The sequence below is a fragment of the Syngnathus leptorhynchus genome, chromosome 6 (assembly GCF_054491065.1).
Source record: "Syngnathus leptorhynchus isolate UIUO chromosome 6, UIUO_Slep, whole genome shotgun sequence".
Classification (NCBI taxonomy): Eukaryota; Metazoa; Chordata; class Actinopteri; order Syngnathiformes; family Syngnathidae; genus Syngnathus; species Syngnathus leptorhynchus.
In genome coordinates, this window is record NC_141200.1 from 9,738,193 (window position 1) to 9,757,017 (window position 18,825).

The 18,825-nt window shown below is 43.9% G+C and overlaps 1 protein-coding gene across 1 annotated transcript; it reads right to left on the minus strand.

Moving 5' to 3' along the window:
• Positions 1 to 200: 200 nt before the first annotated feature.
• Positions 201 to 18,580, minus strand: tshz3a (teashirt zinc finger homeobox 3a). The gene is made up of 2 exons (XM_085914314.1): positions 18,320 to 18,580; positions 201 to 4,344 (listed from the first exon to the last, which is right to left on the minus strand). Exons 1-2 carry the CDS (start codon positions 18,357 to 18,359, stop codon positions 1,034 to 1,036), a joined length of 3,351 nt encoding a protein of 1,116 aa, XP_085770440.1. The 5' UTR covers positions 18,360 to 18,580; the 3' UTR covers positions 201 to 1,033.
• Between the last annotated feature and the right edge of the window lie 245 nt (positions 18,581 to 18,825).

Consider the following 18,825-nt stretch of genomic DNA (forward strand, 5'->3'; position numbering starts at 1 on the left):
CCTCTCACCTAAAGTCAGCTCTTATAGGCTCCAGCTCACGCTAATGAGGACAAGCTTTACAGAAAATAGATGGATAGAAGTGGATGGGTCAGCTAAAAATATGACTCTGAATGCAAATGGAACAAGTAAAGACAATAAATAAAACAAAACACATTCTACGCAGCATGAATTCAGTTTAATAATAGAAGCACAAGGCATTAACATAGTTGTGTTTTTTTTCTTTATCAAATAACATTTATAAAACTAGTGTGCAAAACATTGTCCTTTTATTCTTCTTCGGGGCTCTGCACCAGTGGATAGTCATAGTCCTTTTAAATTAAGAAATATAACAAGTATGCATAATTTAAACAGCAAGTTGTAAGCATATACACTTAATGTACATTTTTACATAAACAGACCTGGATTTTGTCCCTCACTCAATTATAAACTACAGTGACTCTTTTACAATCAGCAAGAAACTCCAACGATAGACATAGAAATACATTTGAAAATAGTAACATTTGGCTGTTTGGCAATCTTTTTTTAAAGAGCTTTTCAGGGCATTTGGTTGTTTTAAGCTGTTATAAGAAGACCAATTTGAAGTGTCATTTCGAAACTCGGGGCGGGACAGAACAAGGACTGTACAAATTTAAAATCTGAACATGCAGTTTACCGGAAAATCAAACCAAAATAAAATCACAGAAATACAAAATAAATATAGCTGATGCATTTCAAGTTATCTGTTGACATAGTTTTTTTGTCTTACACACCAAAAGGTGCACATAAATTGAGACAAATGGCACCATTACCAACAAATTTGGTTGAATATTTTGGACATTCAAATGTGATCTGAAAACATCTTAGTTTTGTTTTTTTTCTTTAAATACAGAGACACACGAAAAATCCTATAGACCGAATAGACATAAATTCTTTGTGCTGACACTTTTTACCGGTAGTAGTTCTTGGCAACTTAGTGCATTCGACCACAATTAGTATTTGTTGTTTTCAACAAATACTATCAAACTTCATCCAGTTTTCGACCGATGAGGGAGCACTAGTGTTTCTCGAGTTCGCACACATACAGCAAGTGGTCCTCTGGAGACTTGCCATGACTCTTGCTGAGGTGAAGTTTGATGGCATGCTTAGTGGCAAATTTACGGACGCAGAGCTGGCAGCGGTACACGGAGCCATTACTACCGCAGTCATCTTGTGGCGACATGTACGACTCCAGGGGTGCTAGCTTCTCAGCGAGAGTGTGGGAGTCCCTGACGGTCTGTTTTGGCGTGAGCTTAGCCAAGTCCCTGATTCTAAAGCCAAGGTGAGCTTCCAGGTGACCAACATATGCTGTTGGGGTTCGGATCTGTGAGGCACAGTCACTACAGAAGAAAACAGGCTGCCCGGAGTCCAGGTTCTTTAGGAACTTGGTTCTGCCGGTTCTTCTCAGCTGGTACTTGACATTAGCCAACCAGTGGCTAATGGTTGTCATTGAGAGACCTGTGAAACGAGATATGTGCATTCTCTCCTGTGGGCTGAGATCATTGATGATGTATTTCCCCTCTGAGGACTGTCTCAATGTGGAGGCGAACTGTGCCTGCAGAAGGAGGAGATGCTGGGGGTTCCAGCTGGAGTGTCGACCTTTGCGTTTGTGACCGTGCAGGGCTCCGTCATCATCATCGCATGCGGCGACCAGGCTGGCCACTTTATCAGTAACCCGTGACCGAGACGCTGGTTTTGGGGCGGGCTGGGATTGTGTCAGGTTCCTCAGCATGTCTGAAATATCAGACAAGGCGTTCTCATGCAAAGGGCTGTTGGATGTGTAGGGAGAAACCACTGTTAGCTGAGCAGGGGTGACAAGAGAAGAGGGAGAGACGGAGGAGGCAGTGGATGAGGGAGTTAAGGGAGCTGACGCTACAGATACTCCTTTCTCACCTTTCCCTTTTGTGAGGTCCATAGGCTGGTCATCAATGGACTGACAAAAACTATTGTCAACTACAGAATCAGGCTTCTTAGTCTGCGGGGGAGGGGCCGCCACAGCGGCCCTCTCGGCCATGCTCTGGCTGAACCTGGAGAGCAGGCTCAGGGGATCTTGGTTTGGCAAGGAGGGCTTGGCTGCTTTCCCCAAATGAATGCTCATTACTGACTGAAGAGCACTTAGAGGATTGACAAAGGGCTGCTCTGGAGGAGTATGGCCAGTGATGATGGCGGTGTTGCATGTTAAATCGGAAGCATGCGGGGATTTGACTGCTGTCTCTCTCTTAGCGTCCGTTGCCGGGGATGCTCGGTCGCTATGGATTCCCCTGTCACTATTGGCTGGGGTGACTGCTCTCAATTCCCTGGGTGAGTCAGCCTCACCACCCTTATGCAATTCGCCAGCCTCACTTTTGCAGGGGGACACATGGTTTTCCCTTTTGGGAGACAACCGCTTTACCCTTTGCTCTACTTTTGCGACTTTCTCAGTCACTTTTTTCACTAAATCTTCCATCGCCTGGAAGTTGTTGCTGGGAAAGGGGGAAGACTGGGTAAGAGGCGGGCTGATTAGAGGCTGGTTGCTGGTGAGGGAGGACAACATGACATCCCCACCGTTGAACAAGAACTTCATTGGAGAGTTCTTTTCAATGCTCCCCTGTTGTAGCTTGATGGCACTGGGGAACTGGTAAGCAGCGTGAATGCTAGGATAGCCCCCCCAGCTTGGATTGCCACTCTGGGCCTTGTTGATAGCTGATGTCACAGTGTTTTCCAGTGATTTCAGAATATCCAAGCCTCCTTTAGGACCCTCCTTCAGGTCCTCTTCAGTAAGGTAGTTATACTTTGAGATATCATATTTTTCCTCCTTTTCCGGATCTTCTTCCTTCCTGACTGAAATTACAATTTGTTTTTCATTGCCAAGGTCCTCTTGCTTTGTACACTCCTCCTCAAATTCCTCCCTTTTGATCTCTTTTAGAGGAGGAGAGCTGGCAGGGGGAGTTGAAGTGGTTTGAAGAGGCGGAGGAGAGAAGGTGGAGGGTGCCAGTGGGACGGACTGAACTCTTGGCTCAGTGGGTGTGGTCATTCTCCCAGGGTTAGGGGAGGTGGCCTCAGGAAGCATTTTGGCTTTCTTTCCTACAGAGTTCGTCACCCTCAGAAAGTGCCCAGTCACCATCATGTGGGTCCTCAGCTCTTGCAATGTATTGTGTGAGCTCCCACACTCCATACATTTGAGGATCTGGAATTTGTTGGATTCAAACTGGCAGGCATAGCTACCACCATTCTGGTGAGCATATCGGTTACTAGAAGCGGTGTAGGGGCTGGACGAACGTTTTTGGGAGGATTCACTCGGGTCTGAATGCGAGTGCTTAGCTTTTGGGGTTCCTTCTCTAGAACGTGGTGAGGCAGTGAGCTCCAGCCCCATGAGTCCCCTTTTTTTCGAAGACAACATTTTAGTGGCCACCGGAGCCATGGGCTCCTTCAGAGGCACTTTCTGGTAGTGTTTGGTCTTGATCATGTGGACACTAAGGTCCTGCAGGGATTCAAAGGAGTGGCCACAGTACATGCACTTCAAAACCTTCTGAGCATCCTCTTTGCCCTCCATTTCCAAAAGAGAGCGTTTGCGGGGCTTGGACCAACGCTTTGCACCGTTTCCTGATTTATCCTGGTTGTCATCCCGGTAGTGGCCGGTGTCGTTCATATGAACCGTAAGCTCGACCAACGTGTCGTATGCTGCGCTGCAGCCCTTGCAGCGGAACTTGCTGGCACCGGTAAAAATTGAACCAAATAACTTGGGATTTTGCCTGTGGAGCTGGACTGTGCTAAAGAGGCTCGGCTCAGACTGGGCAGTATGATAACTCTGGGGAGGATTTTGTTGAAGTGTCTTTGCCACCGCTGACTGATGCCAGTCATAGCTGCTACTGCTACAGCTACTACTGCTACTGGTGCTGTTGCTGCGAGTTGGCTTCTCTGTCGAAGCAGATGGTGGCACCTGTATGGGTTTTGTATTAAAGTTCAGCGGCGCCCACAGAGGACTTGTTAGGAAGCTGGAGTAGATAGCCTTCATATGTTCCAACGTGTCCATGCCAATGGGTGGTGTCTTTGTGCCACCGTTTAGAGGCGCTGTGACCAAGTTTCCTTCAGTTTTTCTGGAGGGACTGTCAAAGTCTGAGAGACAATCACTGATCTCGCTCACATGTGACTCGCTGTCCATCTCTTGCCCTGACAGCTCCGCAGCCCCTACCGATTCTTGGTCACATACTTGGTCCTTGGCAGGCCCGGCACTTTTCTCCACAACCTCATCCTTCATGGGAAGGTCATCCTGAGGGGGAGAGGGCAGGTCGCCTGCTTCCGCCTCCTCATCCTCTACGGGGTGCTTTGTCAGCTCCTCCGGAGAATAGGCTGGAGGGCAATTGGAGACAAAGAGAGAAAGAACAAGATGAGTAAAATTGCAAGGAGTCAACACGCTGTGTTAGAATAACTGAAAAAAGTTTCTCTGCAATGTGTGCCCGAGGACTCCCTGGGATAAATGAGCCATCTGTGTGGGAGCCTTTAAAGCTGAGCTGAGAAATTACAGTCATCCCATTTCACCTCATCAACCGTTGAGGTGTTATTTTCCTCTAGGCGAGCCTGTATTTATATACTACCCCAGCCACATGGAACTTATGCCTCCCCTCTTTTCACTCCCAGTAATGGAGGAAAACAAAAAAAGAAATATCTTGGCAAAAACATAATGCACCATTTTATTTATCTCAGGGCGCAACAGCTTGAAATGAAAACTAAATCTGAAATTAATGAAGCCCAATCTTACTGTGGCATTCTCCTCTGGGGTAATAAATGAGTTGGATCAACCTCCATCTGTCAGTTAATATGTCTGACGCCTCTTCATCTGCCCTTTTCTCTGATCACACACCCTTACAGACGCCCGTAATAGCAAACGATGAAGAGTTCCAAAAGAGGAACGTTTGGATTTTGTTGACGCAAGTTCGACATGTCAGCTAAGCATCCTACAGTGAGCGGAAGCTGAGTTCATTAGCTCTGTAATGTGTGCAGTTGGTTTCATGCTACAAATCTTTACAGGTTTTAACTGCCATGCTATTGCAATCCCATATTTTGCATGTCATTAATTAGAGCAAGAAATCAGAGAAGTTGAAGAGATTAAAACAGAAGATGGACGTAAGACAGTCAGAATAAAGTGCGGCATTCAAGAGACCTGTCTGACTTTGAGTGTATTCCATACTGTGATACTGCTCTCCACAAAATGCAAGCGCATTCACAACTAACTCAACAACGTGCCTGTGCATTTTTCCTGCACCTAATCAAACTGCTAAGCCTAAAGACTGAAAATCTTTGAAAAAAAATAGGAATGCCGAACAAGCCAAGAAAAGAAAACCGATACAGATCACAAAGAAGCGGTGACTGCTGGTTGTGTTCACTCAAGTTAAAATCTTGCATTTGAAAACACAGCACGGTGTCTAAACTCTGCCCCCCCACGCACACACACATACATGCACGTCCGCCCTAAACAAAAATGTCATAGCAGAAATAACTCTCATTTCCAGCGCTAACAGCCAATCTCCAGACATCCATGTGGCTGGCGCTGGTCTGATTTAGGCCCTGGGGGCTGAGTCAGTAGGCAGCTCCATAGTGCTGGCCCCCCTAATGGAGACCTGGCAGGTGCGGCCCACTCTCTGTCCTCCCAGAGATTTGGTTTGTCACTGGGTATCCATTACCTGCCATTCTAAGCTGATAGGCCCCGACAGCCCTGATCAAAAGATGTCGTCGGGCCCCAATCCGTTTGGCAGTCGGTGGCATGTCGTTTGTAGAAAGGGCCAAGCAGGGTGTAAATAAAATGACATGATCACTTCCCTGGCCCCTCATGTTCTGGACACAATTATGATAATGTGGAAGTGGAAGGGAGGGAGGGGCCTGGGAGGATGGAGAAAGGGGCAAGGAGTTAAATTGCTCATGCTCGGGCAAACACGCAAGGGAACATTGCTACCAGGCAAGTGACTGCCCACACCCTCTTTCTTTTTACTTTAGGTTCGCATCCGCTTCTCCTCTAGAAGGAATTGCTGTCAGCTTCTCATTTGAAAGAGGAAATCTAGTCAGGACGAGGTAGTCACTGTCATGTGTTTGTAGCCCTGCTAACTAGTCACAGATGTCAGCTTGTATCAGAAGAGACTGCTATGCCACTTGACCAAGTTGTCAGGTCACTTGTCTCTTCCTCAATAAAAAATTATGCAACATATATCTCTGCGCATTGTCTGACAGGTTCACGCATCTAATGCTATAACCTATTTATTGTTATGGTGCCATATTCACAGGCGTTCCCAAGACTCTCTATATGCCCAAAGTTTGTGGAATATATTCAATACTTTAAAAGGACTGCAGCCCTATTAATGTTCATTTGTCATTAGGTCTAAATTGCAGAGTGGGGGAGTGAGGTCCAAAAGGACGAGCTATAAAAACCTACAGAGTGTAGCTGTGCTCCCAGGCAATTTAAAATGCAAAACAAAAACCATTATGTCTGAGCGCTATCTGTTAATTTAATCCCCAATGACTGATAATCCATCACGTAGGGCGACAACCACATCCAATTATTCTCCCTGGCTTGACTGACAACAGAGGTGATTTATCAAGCTAATAAAAGGTGATGGGGAGTATAGAGGCCCCCTTAGTATAAAAAAACCCAAGAAAGATTATTAAACTTTCTCCCTGATCTGTAAGCATATGACCGTGCGTGTTCCTAATATTGTGTAGCACGGGGGGTCCCCAACCACCGAGCAGGGAACCGATACTTATCTTTGGGACATTAGATATTGGGCCTCAGTTGGCCATCAGAGTCAGATTTTTTTTAAAATCAGGTGCATCAAACTGTTTCTCGCAGCCACGTGATATGATAGTAAAAAAGGTAATGCCACGAGCTAGTAAAGATAAATAAAGACAAAATATCTTGAAAGACCTTCTTGAGAAAGTAAATGAAACAAAAGAAGAAACTATGATTCCAAGAAAACTAAAGATGCATTTAAAGACAAACTCAGCAGTTAGAGCTACTTAACCTATGAGGTGATTCTCACATACCAAGACCACTTTAAGTAATAGGCGGTGACAGGATTTCAAATGAAGCCTCCAAAAATGGGAGATAAAAAAACACTGCATTTTTGCATTTCCAACAACCAATGTTTGTGACTTGGAATTTTCTGCAAAGATGCAAACAAAACAACCCATACAGTAACCCATACAGTAATTAAGATTTCATTGTGTCATTGTTTTTGCTTCCTTAAAAAATATCAGATCCATAAACTAATCAAAACAACTACGCAAGCAAAATAATTATGTGTATTTTTTGTAGCAATTTCAATTGTCTTCGCTCAATGAATTACATGTAACTTTAAAAAATAAACATATAAAAACCTTCCCCAAATACCTTCGTGTTTTGGATATAAAGATTTTTATGTTCAAGAAATATGTTTTTCATTGGAAGGGGTGAAGGGTGCATAGGGTACAAAATATTAAAAATAGAAGCACCTTGGTATCTGCACACTTCACCGCAGCAAACTATAATCACAATAATGAATTATTGTCAAAATTATGTCTGCATGACTCTGCAAAGGCAGATTTTTTAATATGCTCCTGCTAAGGTATGGAGCCCTATCTCGTTGTTGCTTTGTGGCATCTCAAAGCGAGTTGCGCAGATTGCCCTTCTGATACACGGCCTCAAATCCACATCGTGTTTGTCAAAATAAGTTAGTCAGTCCTTTAGGACAGAACCCTTCCTGCCCAAACACAATTGTACACGCACATGAATGCAAGCAATGAGGAAAGACAGTTTCATTTTGGCATGCAGGAAGCATTCCTGCGGAGTATCATTTACGTAAACATGAGGGCCGCTGACCAGGAGGGAGAGATGATCTGATAGAACGCTGCAGAGTTGCTCTGACTATCAGGAACAACAGACATTGCGGGGATGGTGTGAATCAGCGGGGAGGTGCTGATGCGCTCAACGTCTGATTCGATCCCATGGGTCAGGGGGTTCATAAGGTATTGCTGATAAGGCAGCAATTAACTAATTTTTTTTCTATATTGAGTATCGTAATGAAAAATGCAAAATAGGCACAATTCATCCTTGAGAGTGATGAGTGATAAGACGAACCCCACAAATAAGGAGTTTCTTCTCTTGGAACTCATTACACTCCTGTCGTTAAAATCTCAGTGCTTCTTTAACATCAGTCATTAGATGATCTGCATGCTTTTTACTGGTGGGGCCTTCACAGCTGGGAAAACCATCTGGGAGCCAGATCCCACCCAAGAGCAACGTAGTAAACAGGATACATCATTAAAAACCCTTCCTAGGTCTGGCTTAAACAGCAATGTCTTAAAATGTAAAAGGTAAAAACAAGTCTCAATGTAAAATACCAATATTTAATCATTACCTCTTGTTCGGAAACATTTGCTACATGTATATTTGCTGATGTCATCTATTCCTTAATTAATTCCTTCAGATCATTTGAAATACTACAATTAACAAATGTTTAGTCTTCTATCTGAGTTTAATCACAGCAATCACCCAGTGAACTGCACAATGCAGAAATAGCAGCTGGCAGTAGGGAGAGGAAGTCATCTACATGGGTGGTCCCTACATACAGTAAAAATGCGAGCGAGTTTAAGGAACTAAAAACCACAGGGGGATAAAATATAATTAGCAACTACAGTATTCTAATAGTTTTAGGAACATTTCATCTAAGGCACTATTTTTCTGCAGTGATACATGCAGCATAAATAAATTTGGAACTTCAAGTTCGAGTGGAGAGGAAGTTCCAGAGAGTTGCCAAGATGATGTTTGATGATTTGAAGCCAGGGTTTTGACCGCAGAAAGTTCAACTCTGTCTCAACATGAAAAACATTTCTTACCATAAGTGCAATATTCTAATTAAACCAACAACATCGGGTGGCTCATAACCACAGGAAATAGCTCCTAAATGCAACAGCACAGGAAGTCACCTTGGTTATAATCAAACGGCACAATTCCCTGATGCTTACAACTTTTTAAAATGGTTCGAGTAATTACAGCTCCATCAAAATAGCAGTATCATATAGACTGACGAGATATAACATTTTCAAATATAATTATTTTACACATATATATATATATATATATATATATATATATATATATATATATATATATATATATATATATATATATATATATGGATGGCTAAGTGATTTATGCTTAAGTAAACACATTCAAACAAGAAAAACGAGGAGGATGACGACAGCTAGCGTTCTAAATCATGTCATTGTGTTTGGCTTTATTCCTGTTCAAAGCTTAGCAGTAAACAAATCTTAATTAAAAAAATACGTCAAGTACAGCAGGATTTGATCATAAATTGACTCAACACAGTCCTATAATATGTGGTATTTGTAAATTGTTGGTTCTGACTAGTTTTAGACCTTTATATACGCATATATATGTATCGGGAGAGACGCAGAGACATCACTGTGCAAACTTGGTCAATAATGCTGATTTTGATGAACATGTTTTTGTCTTGCAATTTATCTTACATAACTGAAATAAAGGGCAGCTCCCGAAAACCTTCAGCTTTTCTGAGGTCATGCATTTTTATGCTCCACATTGGGTTTGACTTTCTAGTCATTCACTCTTGTGCTGTGACAAAATGCTAACACAAACAATAATGTTTACAGTGATCATGCAGCCTTTGTCATTTGTTATTCGTGTGCATGTGTGTTCTCTACCCCCTGATGGCATTGTGAATACATTGTGTCCGCTGATTGTAGTGCAGGATGTGTGATACGGGAGATGGGAAAAACAGAGAGATTATTCTGGCCTCAGGCAAAGCTTAGGGCTGAAACCTTGTCAATGTACCTCACATGGGGGGGGGGGGTAAATCGGGCTATATACAGTGTATGCGAGTCTGTGTGACTGAGAGCGAGAGTGTGAGAATTCACCTCACAAAAATTTGTCTTATTATGCTACATTCAACAGAGAAACAAAAATGAACTGTGGCGTGACGTGTCTTGTGCGAGTTTGATCGTGGGCGCTCACTTGCTTGTACGAGTTTCATTCTGACCACAGTGACCAGAGAAAAGGTGGAGGATTACTCGTTTAAAGATTGGAAAAAGAACCACTTCCTTGATTTAAGCAACAATGGACGACATCGAAAGCACAGCTGCTTTATACTTGGTATCACTCATATCCTGCCAATGACAGGACAATTCAAGAAGCACACAGCTGTTGGTGAATTTCAGCGTTGGTAAATGACAGCGGCTTGCAACACTACCAGGCAATTGAGCTTGGCATTTTCTCAGCTCGTTTAGTACACTGGTTATCACTCTGTGCGAACAATGCGGAAGGCCCAGGTATGATTCCAGAGCTGCGAGGAAAGCAGCACATAAGCAGTTATTTGACGGACGAAGGGAAGCAGTGACAGAAGAAGCCCCTTTAAAATAACAAGGCCAGCTGGTCTGATGATTATATTAAGAATTAGGAAAGAACGGCGAGATGACAGAGGGGTGCCCAGGTCAGGAACGAAGGATCGGCAAAATTTGGTAAGGTGCCCATCTCTGGAGAGCTCGACAAGCAGAAACTACACATACATAGCTGAACCAATGAGAAACTTGTCACTCAGCATCAGTGAAAGGCATAGAGGAATGACAATTTGACTAGCTAAATGAAGAAACAGCAATTCAAAAGTGGATGCCTGCACGCTTTATAAAATAATATTTTCATGGCAACACACTGAAGCTAAAATCTGATTGGACAAAGAAACGACTGGAAGCCGCATGTCGAAGACACACGGTATTAAATGAAGACAAAAGTCTGAAATAAAATCGTACCATTTCAAATACTAAGTTCAAATGTTCTTTTTGCTTCTAATAATGTTGGTGCCTACAGAGAAGACTTTGAAGAAAACCTAACGGCGTACCACTCATTGCTATACTACACCTATCCAAGGTAATTATGTAACAAATTAAAAATGAAATGGTCACAAAGCGTATCTATAGACATGAAGAGACCATTTTCACATCCACATCAAGCCCATATAAATGTGATTTTTCACACCTTTTTCAATGCCACCTTTTTCAATGGCTCTACCTCAATACTATTTGTTTGTTTGGCTCATTCTAATTGTTTAGGCCTCATGTAAAAAGGAACATACTGTGACTTTAAGATGTGTTAATGGTGCCGGACAGTCTGTAACAAGACAGGAGAGGAAAAAAAAAAACCTGAAACTAAACAAAGAATATTTTCAGCATGCAGTTCCAATGAAGTATAGCAGGACTGATTTGTGTCTTGTACTTAGAAAAACTTGTCAATGGAATGTTTTCATAACCGTCTTACAGAGCAGGTTTTAGAACCGTCTACCCTGATGGACGTTTCTGTAAGACAGCCTCAGTGATATCATGTCAGTGTGAAAGTACCGTGGTTTGTATGACTTCATGTGTAAATAGGCCTGGGTGATTATATAATCGCAATAAATATCAGGTCCTCCACAGTGATCAGGTCTGGTAAAAAAGTCAGAATCCTGTCAATTTTTGCGAAATTGCCCAGCCCTGTGTTTAAGTTTTGGCCATGATGTGGATACATGCAAGTCATATGTCTTTAGGGGATTTGATGGAGGAGTGAATTTTCTCTCCCTCTAGGTGCAATCTTACAGCAACTCAACTTGCAAATCATTGTCCTCCAAGGTGAGTGTACCCGATTTATGACTAATAGGCGAGTAGTAGGTTCTCAAATGTTAAAAATGTCACAGATGCAAAAATCAGAACAACAAACGATACCACCCCAGTGACTGGAGTAGGTAGCATAAAGTTTGACCTAACTTAGATTTTGTTTTAGCATGGACTAAAACCTGGGGCTACAAATGAATCTCAGGGTAAGAACAGAGTCTAGAGGGGTGGGGGAAGTTAAGACAGGGACAACATAACCCCTTTCCCATCACGCAGCTGCTGCCATTATTGCCTAGCAACAAGGAGGTGATGGACACAGCTTGAAGATGGATGGCTACCATAAATCTCCAGGCATAAAAGGTGAAAGACAAACACAAAAAAACAGGTTTTTGTGCCAAACATGGATTTTTACATCGACAAAACAATCTTTGCAGTCAACCTATAGGTTAGTAGTTTGTGCCTGTGTGGTAATGGAACACCGTTTACAGAGCATCACTTATAGGACTTCAATCTTTGTACTCTCAAGGTACTCTAAGGACTTTTTTCACGGTCGCTTAATTGATTATTGATTAATGAATGTGGCATATGTTGCCATGCAAGGAAAGTTAAGAGGTCATTCACACGCTGATGATGGAGGAGCATTTTAATCAAGTGCGGATTTGGTATCCTGCTAAATCCCAACAGAGAGCCACCGCAAAGTGGTAGCTCTAACCACAACCTTTGACTTGAGACATGACCATTCTGTCTCCCAAATTTCCCTGCAAGTCACGCTAGTTGGCCAAATGGTTAGTTCATGGACTTTGGGGCAATACGGAAGATGGACCTGGGTTCGGGCTCTGTGGAGTTAACCCTAACGCTATTACCTGAATGTCATTCACTGGGATTGTTTCATATCTACTCAATGCTTGACAGATAATTGTTGAACTGTATTTTTGACTTTTGTCCAAAAGCTAAAGGTCTTGGTCTGCGTAAACGTTTAGTGTATTGCTACAACACTGTATGCAGAAAACATCAATTAAAACACATGGACTCTTTGATGTGATAAACAAGAGGGCGACCAGATATCACTGGTCACAACCTCTCGCTCGGTTCCTTACAATCCCTTCAGGTTCTGATTTCTGTTTTTTGAGATTACACCTTTCATATAGCAACTCTCCAATGCTGGAAGTGTAGTTTCGGTATAAACATCCCTGGGCTATCTGATTATGGTCTACTGCTGCGGCACTGGTGTCTAGTAACACTCAGAGAGAGAGCTCAGCCATCCATCACACAGTGAGTGTCTGTCTAAGGCTTTCCACCCTGCTTCTTCTCGCCCTGGCTCTCCAGTTACAGCCATACATGACCGGCCTAAATAATATTCTTGGTGATAAATGGCACTATAAGCCTGGTATCCATCATTAATCTGATTTTTAAAGAAGCATCCATCTTTCAGAGAGCCTGTTAGGGCCACGGGAGAGCAGAGCAGCCCGGGTTCATTTAAAGGCCAGGCTGCTGAGTGAGTGATACCTGTCAGCCCTGCTCATCAGGGAACAGCAAGCGCACACACACACATACCACACATTAAACACTGGCGCCATATGGTCACACACACACAAAGACACTGGCGCACACACATGCAAACACAAAGCCTCTCTCAAAGAGTTCAGTTTGGATATAGTATGTGTGCATAAAAACAAAACAAACACTTATTGGGAGTGTATGCAAAAAAATAATAATATTTGTCCTCTACATAAAGATGTCTTCAGTCATTGAGGAACATTCTGTCACTCGTCAAAACATAAACTTAGGGTAACTCAATCGTCTCTTCCTCCTTGGAGCAACTTCTTGAAGCTTTCAGGAAAGGTTCCCAGGAAAATCACTCAAATGTGAGCATAGAAGGTATCTGTTTCTTGCACTAAGACTGAACGACATCGTTTTGGGACTAAAATCGAGACTTCAGACAACGCGATTTTGAGATTGTCAAAGCTGCCTTTATTAGCAAACACCGACCGGAATGGCTGGCAAAGAGATCGATGTTAAAAATATTATTATCAGAAATGTTATTTCCTTATATTTGCACTATTTCCCAGCACAGAGTACTGGGTTTTGAGCTGCCCACGACAATAGGTCTAAAAAATAATTACATTCAATTTAACATTTTCGAAGGGACAAATGTCATATTTTTAATTAGTAGTACTGCATATTGTAAATAGTGCACTAAAACCTGATCTCAAGGAAATCACAAATTGAATCATATTCACAATATTTGTCAGATATATTTTTCTCCCCAAAAACTTTCAGCTCTACCTTGCACGTCATTTCTCTCCTGACTGTTCATCTCTTTCCCTCTTCTTGTTCTTTTTCGGTCTCTTTCAGCCTCCCACACCACACGCATCCACCTCCCTCCCTCCCATGTGTGTCTGCTAAAGCCAGTTTGATAAATGACACACGTCACTATGTCAGAAGCGAAGGGTGGGTCAGTGATAAATGACTCTGTTGAAAAGGAAATCGGCTCTCTGGCATGGCCGGGCTATTCTCCTGCTGGATTGGGTTTCAGGCCCCCCAAAGAACAGCGCGGCTCAGTTTCCCCAAAAGGAGCACACATCCCGCCAGGCTCTCTGCCTCTGTGAGGACTGAGAGTGGATGGGCTGGTGGAGCTCGCTCGGAGTGCTACAGTGCGTCCCAATTGTCGCTACAGTGCAGCTGCATCTATCACAAGAGCGGTGGGACTATTTTTACAAAGCCTGCTACTCAGTGCCCAGACAGCAGTCCCTGCTGAAAACCTCGTCTGAAAGCACTGAAAGCTCTGAAAGCTGGACCAGAGGATGGCTAACAGTTTTCTATTTGTGACCCGCCGCTTCTTTCTTATCCCAGAGCCCAAACCAATGGCTTGACATCTGTCAAGTGTGTGTTAAAAAGCAGAGGAGGGCCACTTTACAACCCCACTTTTCTTCTCTTTCTCATCAAGCCCTACACCAACAGCTCCTCCTTGTCCTCCCCCACTTTGCCTTTTCTCATCTTTTGCATTCAGTTCCTGGCAGGGTGGCTGCGTTATCATTACCCAGGCAGGATTTATGGATTCAAGGCCCATGGCAAAAACAAAAAAGGCATCTGTCAATACCAGTGGGAAACACTCCGTCAGCCTTCCTCCTTCCACTGCTGCTCACAGTCTCATTAGGTATGCACTTATCAGACACATAGATCACAGACGTGACTCCACTTCAACGGAATCCAGCCAAAAGACTTTCATCAGCAAGGAGGCCTGCGAGGCCCAAACATTTACTTACACCTGTGAATAAAAGGTGGTGCGTCGTCGTTGTTTAAAAGTCGCTCGGCTGACCCCCGCTGTTCCTATTAAGGCCACGCTTCTCACAGATAAAACAGCAGGTGGGCAAAGAGAAATGCAAACACTTTACCTCATTTTTGCTTTTACAACGTGGACACAACATGTGTGCGCAATGTGTGCTCTGAGTATTTGTGTTGCTAACTTGGCATATGGAAAGAAGACACAAGGCGATCCAAGCAAGTGGGCTGCGGTTACCAATACCTCACTGGCCGTCTATCCCTACCACACACAACATGAGCCCAGCCAAGAAATCAGAAAGTAGATGCCCACTGATTTGCACATACGCACAAGCTCATGAGTGATGGCTGCCAGTGTGCCACTTGTAAATCTGAGCCTGCAGAAACACGAGACTGTTACCATAGAGACGTTCCAAACTGGAGTATGTCCCCTGCCCCTGTTTCTGTCTCAAAAACAGTCTCATACGTTAATAGAAAATCCAGGGTCGCTTTCAGTAACGGTGGCTTCCTAGTGCAATACAGACTGAGCGCTATTCTGCAGAAATACTGCACGTTGGAGTAACTATTTTAAATGTTGTAAAGCCATTGTTGACTGTTGATAAATTGGCGAATTATTTTAGCTTTCTCGAGCCACAGATGTCATTGGCAACAAACAATGCGGGGTCTTACTTGCACATACACTTTTGCTCAGTTAGGTTACAAAGCTGCCTGCCCCCGGTTGTTAAGAGCACTCAGACCTGATGCAGGTACGCTGGCCATTTGTCACCTGCAGCGCAAAATTGAGTTACAGCACAACCAAAGGCGAGCAGCTCTGCGTAATATCAAGTTGATTACATCAAAGTGGTGGCAAACCTCATTCGGCCGGGCACCCCGAGCTTGTCATCTCCAATCACAAGGCCTGTCAGGACTCCATCAGCCTCACGGCTAATTGGACCGATGCTAATGAAGCAGGCAAAACAAGTTTTCTACTGTGGAGACACTCACAGAGAGATGGCAAGGAGAGGGGCGGGGGGCTGCTTGTGTGTGTGCTTGAGAGACAATGAGGAAGCAAAGAGGGTGTACGCCTGTGTGTGTGTGTGTGTGTGTGTGTGTGTGTGCGTACGGGGGAGGTAGATTTTTCATGCAAGTCTCAAGGTTGCAGTGGGCCGACTCTCCCCCTAAGTCCCTAATCAAGGCCCATCATCTGTCATCCTTTTCTTTGCTCTCTCTATCACCACGCTCTGTGCTGCAATCAATTCATCATCACCCTTTGTGTGCCACTGAACAGTTGACAACTTTATAACTTGCAGCTGCACGGGCTGACTGACAGGGGTGCAAGGGGAGTGTGAAAAAAAAAATGAAGAAAATGGATGGATGAATGAATGCACAAAGAAGCGTGGTTTCAGCCAGAAAAAAAAAAAGTTGTTTTCTACAAACACCAAACGATCTGTATTACAGCCCTTTTATTCCCTTTCATCGACAGACAAACAGCCGTGTAGCGGGCAGCAGGAGAGCGAGAGAGGAGGAGGAACAAAACATCCTTCTCACTGATCTGAAATCAGAAAGCTTTCAGTCATTCTTTATGTGCTCCCCGCGGCCACTCCGAGCCAGTGAGCATGTACATTAGGCTGGGGCATTTTGATGAAATAAAAGCCCGGGCCAGCTTATGGCTAAACAGAATGGGAGCACTCACTCAGCCTGTCTCTGATTGACCATTAAAACCATTGATGAATGGGCCTGTCAGGGTGGAGACAATTAAATCAAACATGAAACAAAGCCGTTGTGGCGGCCCGGTCTGACAGAGCAAACCCATTCCTCCCCTCCATTACATAGCACACAGCTCCTTTTACAACCCCTTACCCGCTCCTCCCACCTCCCCTGGCCACTGTGTGAGTGTGTGTGTGTTCAAAGTGAACATGTGCACACGGGGGTGTGGTGTTTTCACTGTGTGTGTGAGTGCGTGCATGTGTGTGTTTGTTTGTTTGTGTGTGTGTGTGGTGTTCCAAGCCAGGTTCAAGCACGCTTGGGTACTTTTATAAAACACGTGTTTTGTATACGTGCTAATAACTTTTAGAAACACTTTACACTTCAGGCTCAAGATTTTTCAAAGCACTTCTTTTTGACAGGTTTAATGTCTCCCTCCTCAGGATGGCCAAACTCATTTGTGGAATTGATTATTACAAAATCAGTCTAGTGTGGAATTGATTGTTGATTAAACATGCGGTGATTGAACAGGTCGGGCCTACTTGGCTGAAACCAGAAGAGGTGCCATTAATTCAGTCTCAACTAGTTAAAGAACAACATGAACTCGATGGGAAGATGTGCTACGCTCATGTAGAGCAACCCTATAGCACAACTTTCATTATTATGCTCAGTACCCAGATGTTGGCCAACCACAACAAACATGAAAATAATGGCCATTCATCCACTTTTGTACCGCTTACCGTCATTAGGGTCGTAAGAGAGCAGGCGCTTATACCTGCTGACTTTGGGCAAGAGGCGGTACAAACAACTTAACACCTAAGGACGTATGCATTTTTCTGGAATGTGTCAGAAAAAAAAAGTCCACAGAGAACGTGCAAATTCAACAGAGGAACGCTGGGGTTCGAATTCAAACTCCCAACTTCAGAATTGTAAGGTCTGACATGATCAGACTGTCCTGCTCTAAAAGAATGTAAATCCTTGAGAACCATGAAAAACACGCAATTAAAATAAGGGGTTTCCATTGACACATTCCTTATCAAGGAGTTTAAATAAAATTCAAATAAATTAATATTGTGAATCTTCTGATTCAATAAAATAAGAGTCAGGGGCTATAGCGCCACCTGTTGTTGCAGCATACGGCTGACAGTCTGTATATCCGTGACTATTGTCTAAGTACATTTTGGGTTAGTGAGTAAAAAATGCGCGGTATAGAAAGAAAATCAAGAAGTTTATGAGTCACTTGAACCATCAGTGAGCGTCCTAGAGGGGAAGCAAAAAAAGTACACGGATCCTTTGAAAGTGGTTTAAACGTGACGTCAGGGGCCTGCAGCACATGGTGCGAAGTGATTTTCTGATGCAAATCGGGAGGGATCACATCAAAGCCGCGTGACAGCCAATCAATCAACCGTCAAATCGGACATGGCAACTGTCGATTACGGCTTCTTCCAGCCCACGAAACTCCCATTGTCTGCTCCAAAATTGTTTATCTTGTCAAGAGCGAGAGAAAGGATGGCGTGGAACCGACTTTGTTTTTCAGCTTGTGTAAAGAAGTTATGGCAGCAGGAAAAAGCGGAGAGCAACGTCCAACCTATCATTTATGAATTTAAAGACGCTGGAATAAGTCATTTTAAGCTGACTATTAAGTGAAATGAACACAACTAATAGTGAGGCGCTTAAAAGCTATTTTGACACACGCGTGATAATAGGATATACGTACCTGGCGCGCGCTTGGGCGCCTCTTGTTTCCTCCGTGGCATTTGTGACTGTATTTGTGGGGATTTCCGCCAAACTCCTCCTTTTTCTCCGCACGCGACAAAGCCACTCGCCGTATTCGGGAAGATCCACCTTCCGCTCAAAGAGCAAGCCTCACGCCTCGGCACAACATCGAGGCGTCCGCCGGAGAGGAAAAAGTCATCATGGTTTTTGGTTGGAGGTGGCGCGCTCACGTCAGTAACGTTATGTCGGCGTGTGGTTGCGCTCGCGGATGTCACGCAAGCATAGACGCGCAAGCACACACGGACAAACGCCTGCGCTCGGACACACTCTAGGCAGCTTGCGTCCAAGCAGCTCGGTCGCCTGCTCTGGCAACATGCAAACTTGGGGGAAGAAGAGAGATGATCGCGTCACTCAAAGTGGAGAACGGGCAAACCCACCGCCCCGTTAACTCTTTACTTGTCAGGCTGAGCTGGGAGAGGACGCCTCCCTTCTCTCCCCACTCATTTC

What these genes read in the sequence shown, in the direction of transcription:
- tshz3a (XM_085914314.1), bottom strand. Translation starts at nt 18,359, where the DNA reads ATGCCACGGAGGAAACAAGAGGCGCCCAAGCGCGCGCCAG. An exon ending in GGCGCCCAAGCGCGCGCCAG is followed by an intron (nt 4,345 to 18,319) that starts GTACGTATATCC and finishes ATTGCCCTCCAG; the next exon opens with CCTATTCTCCGGAGGAGCTG.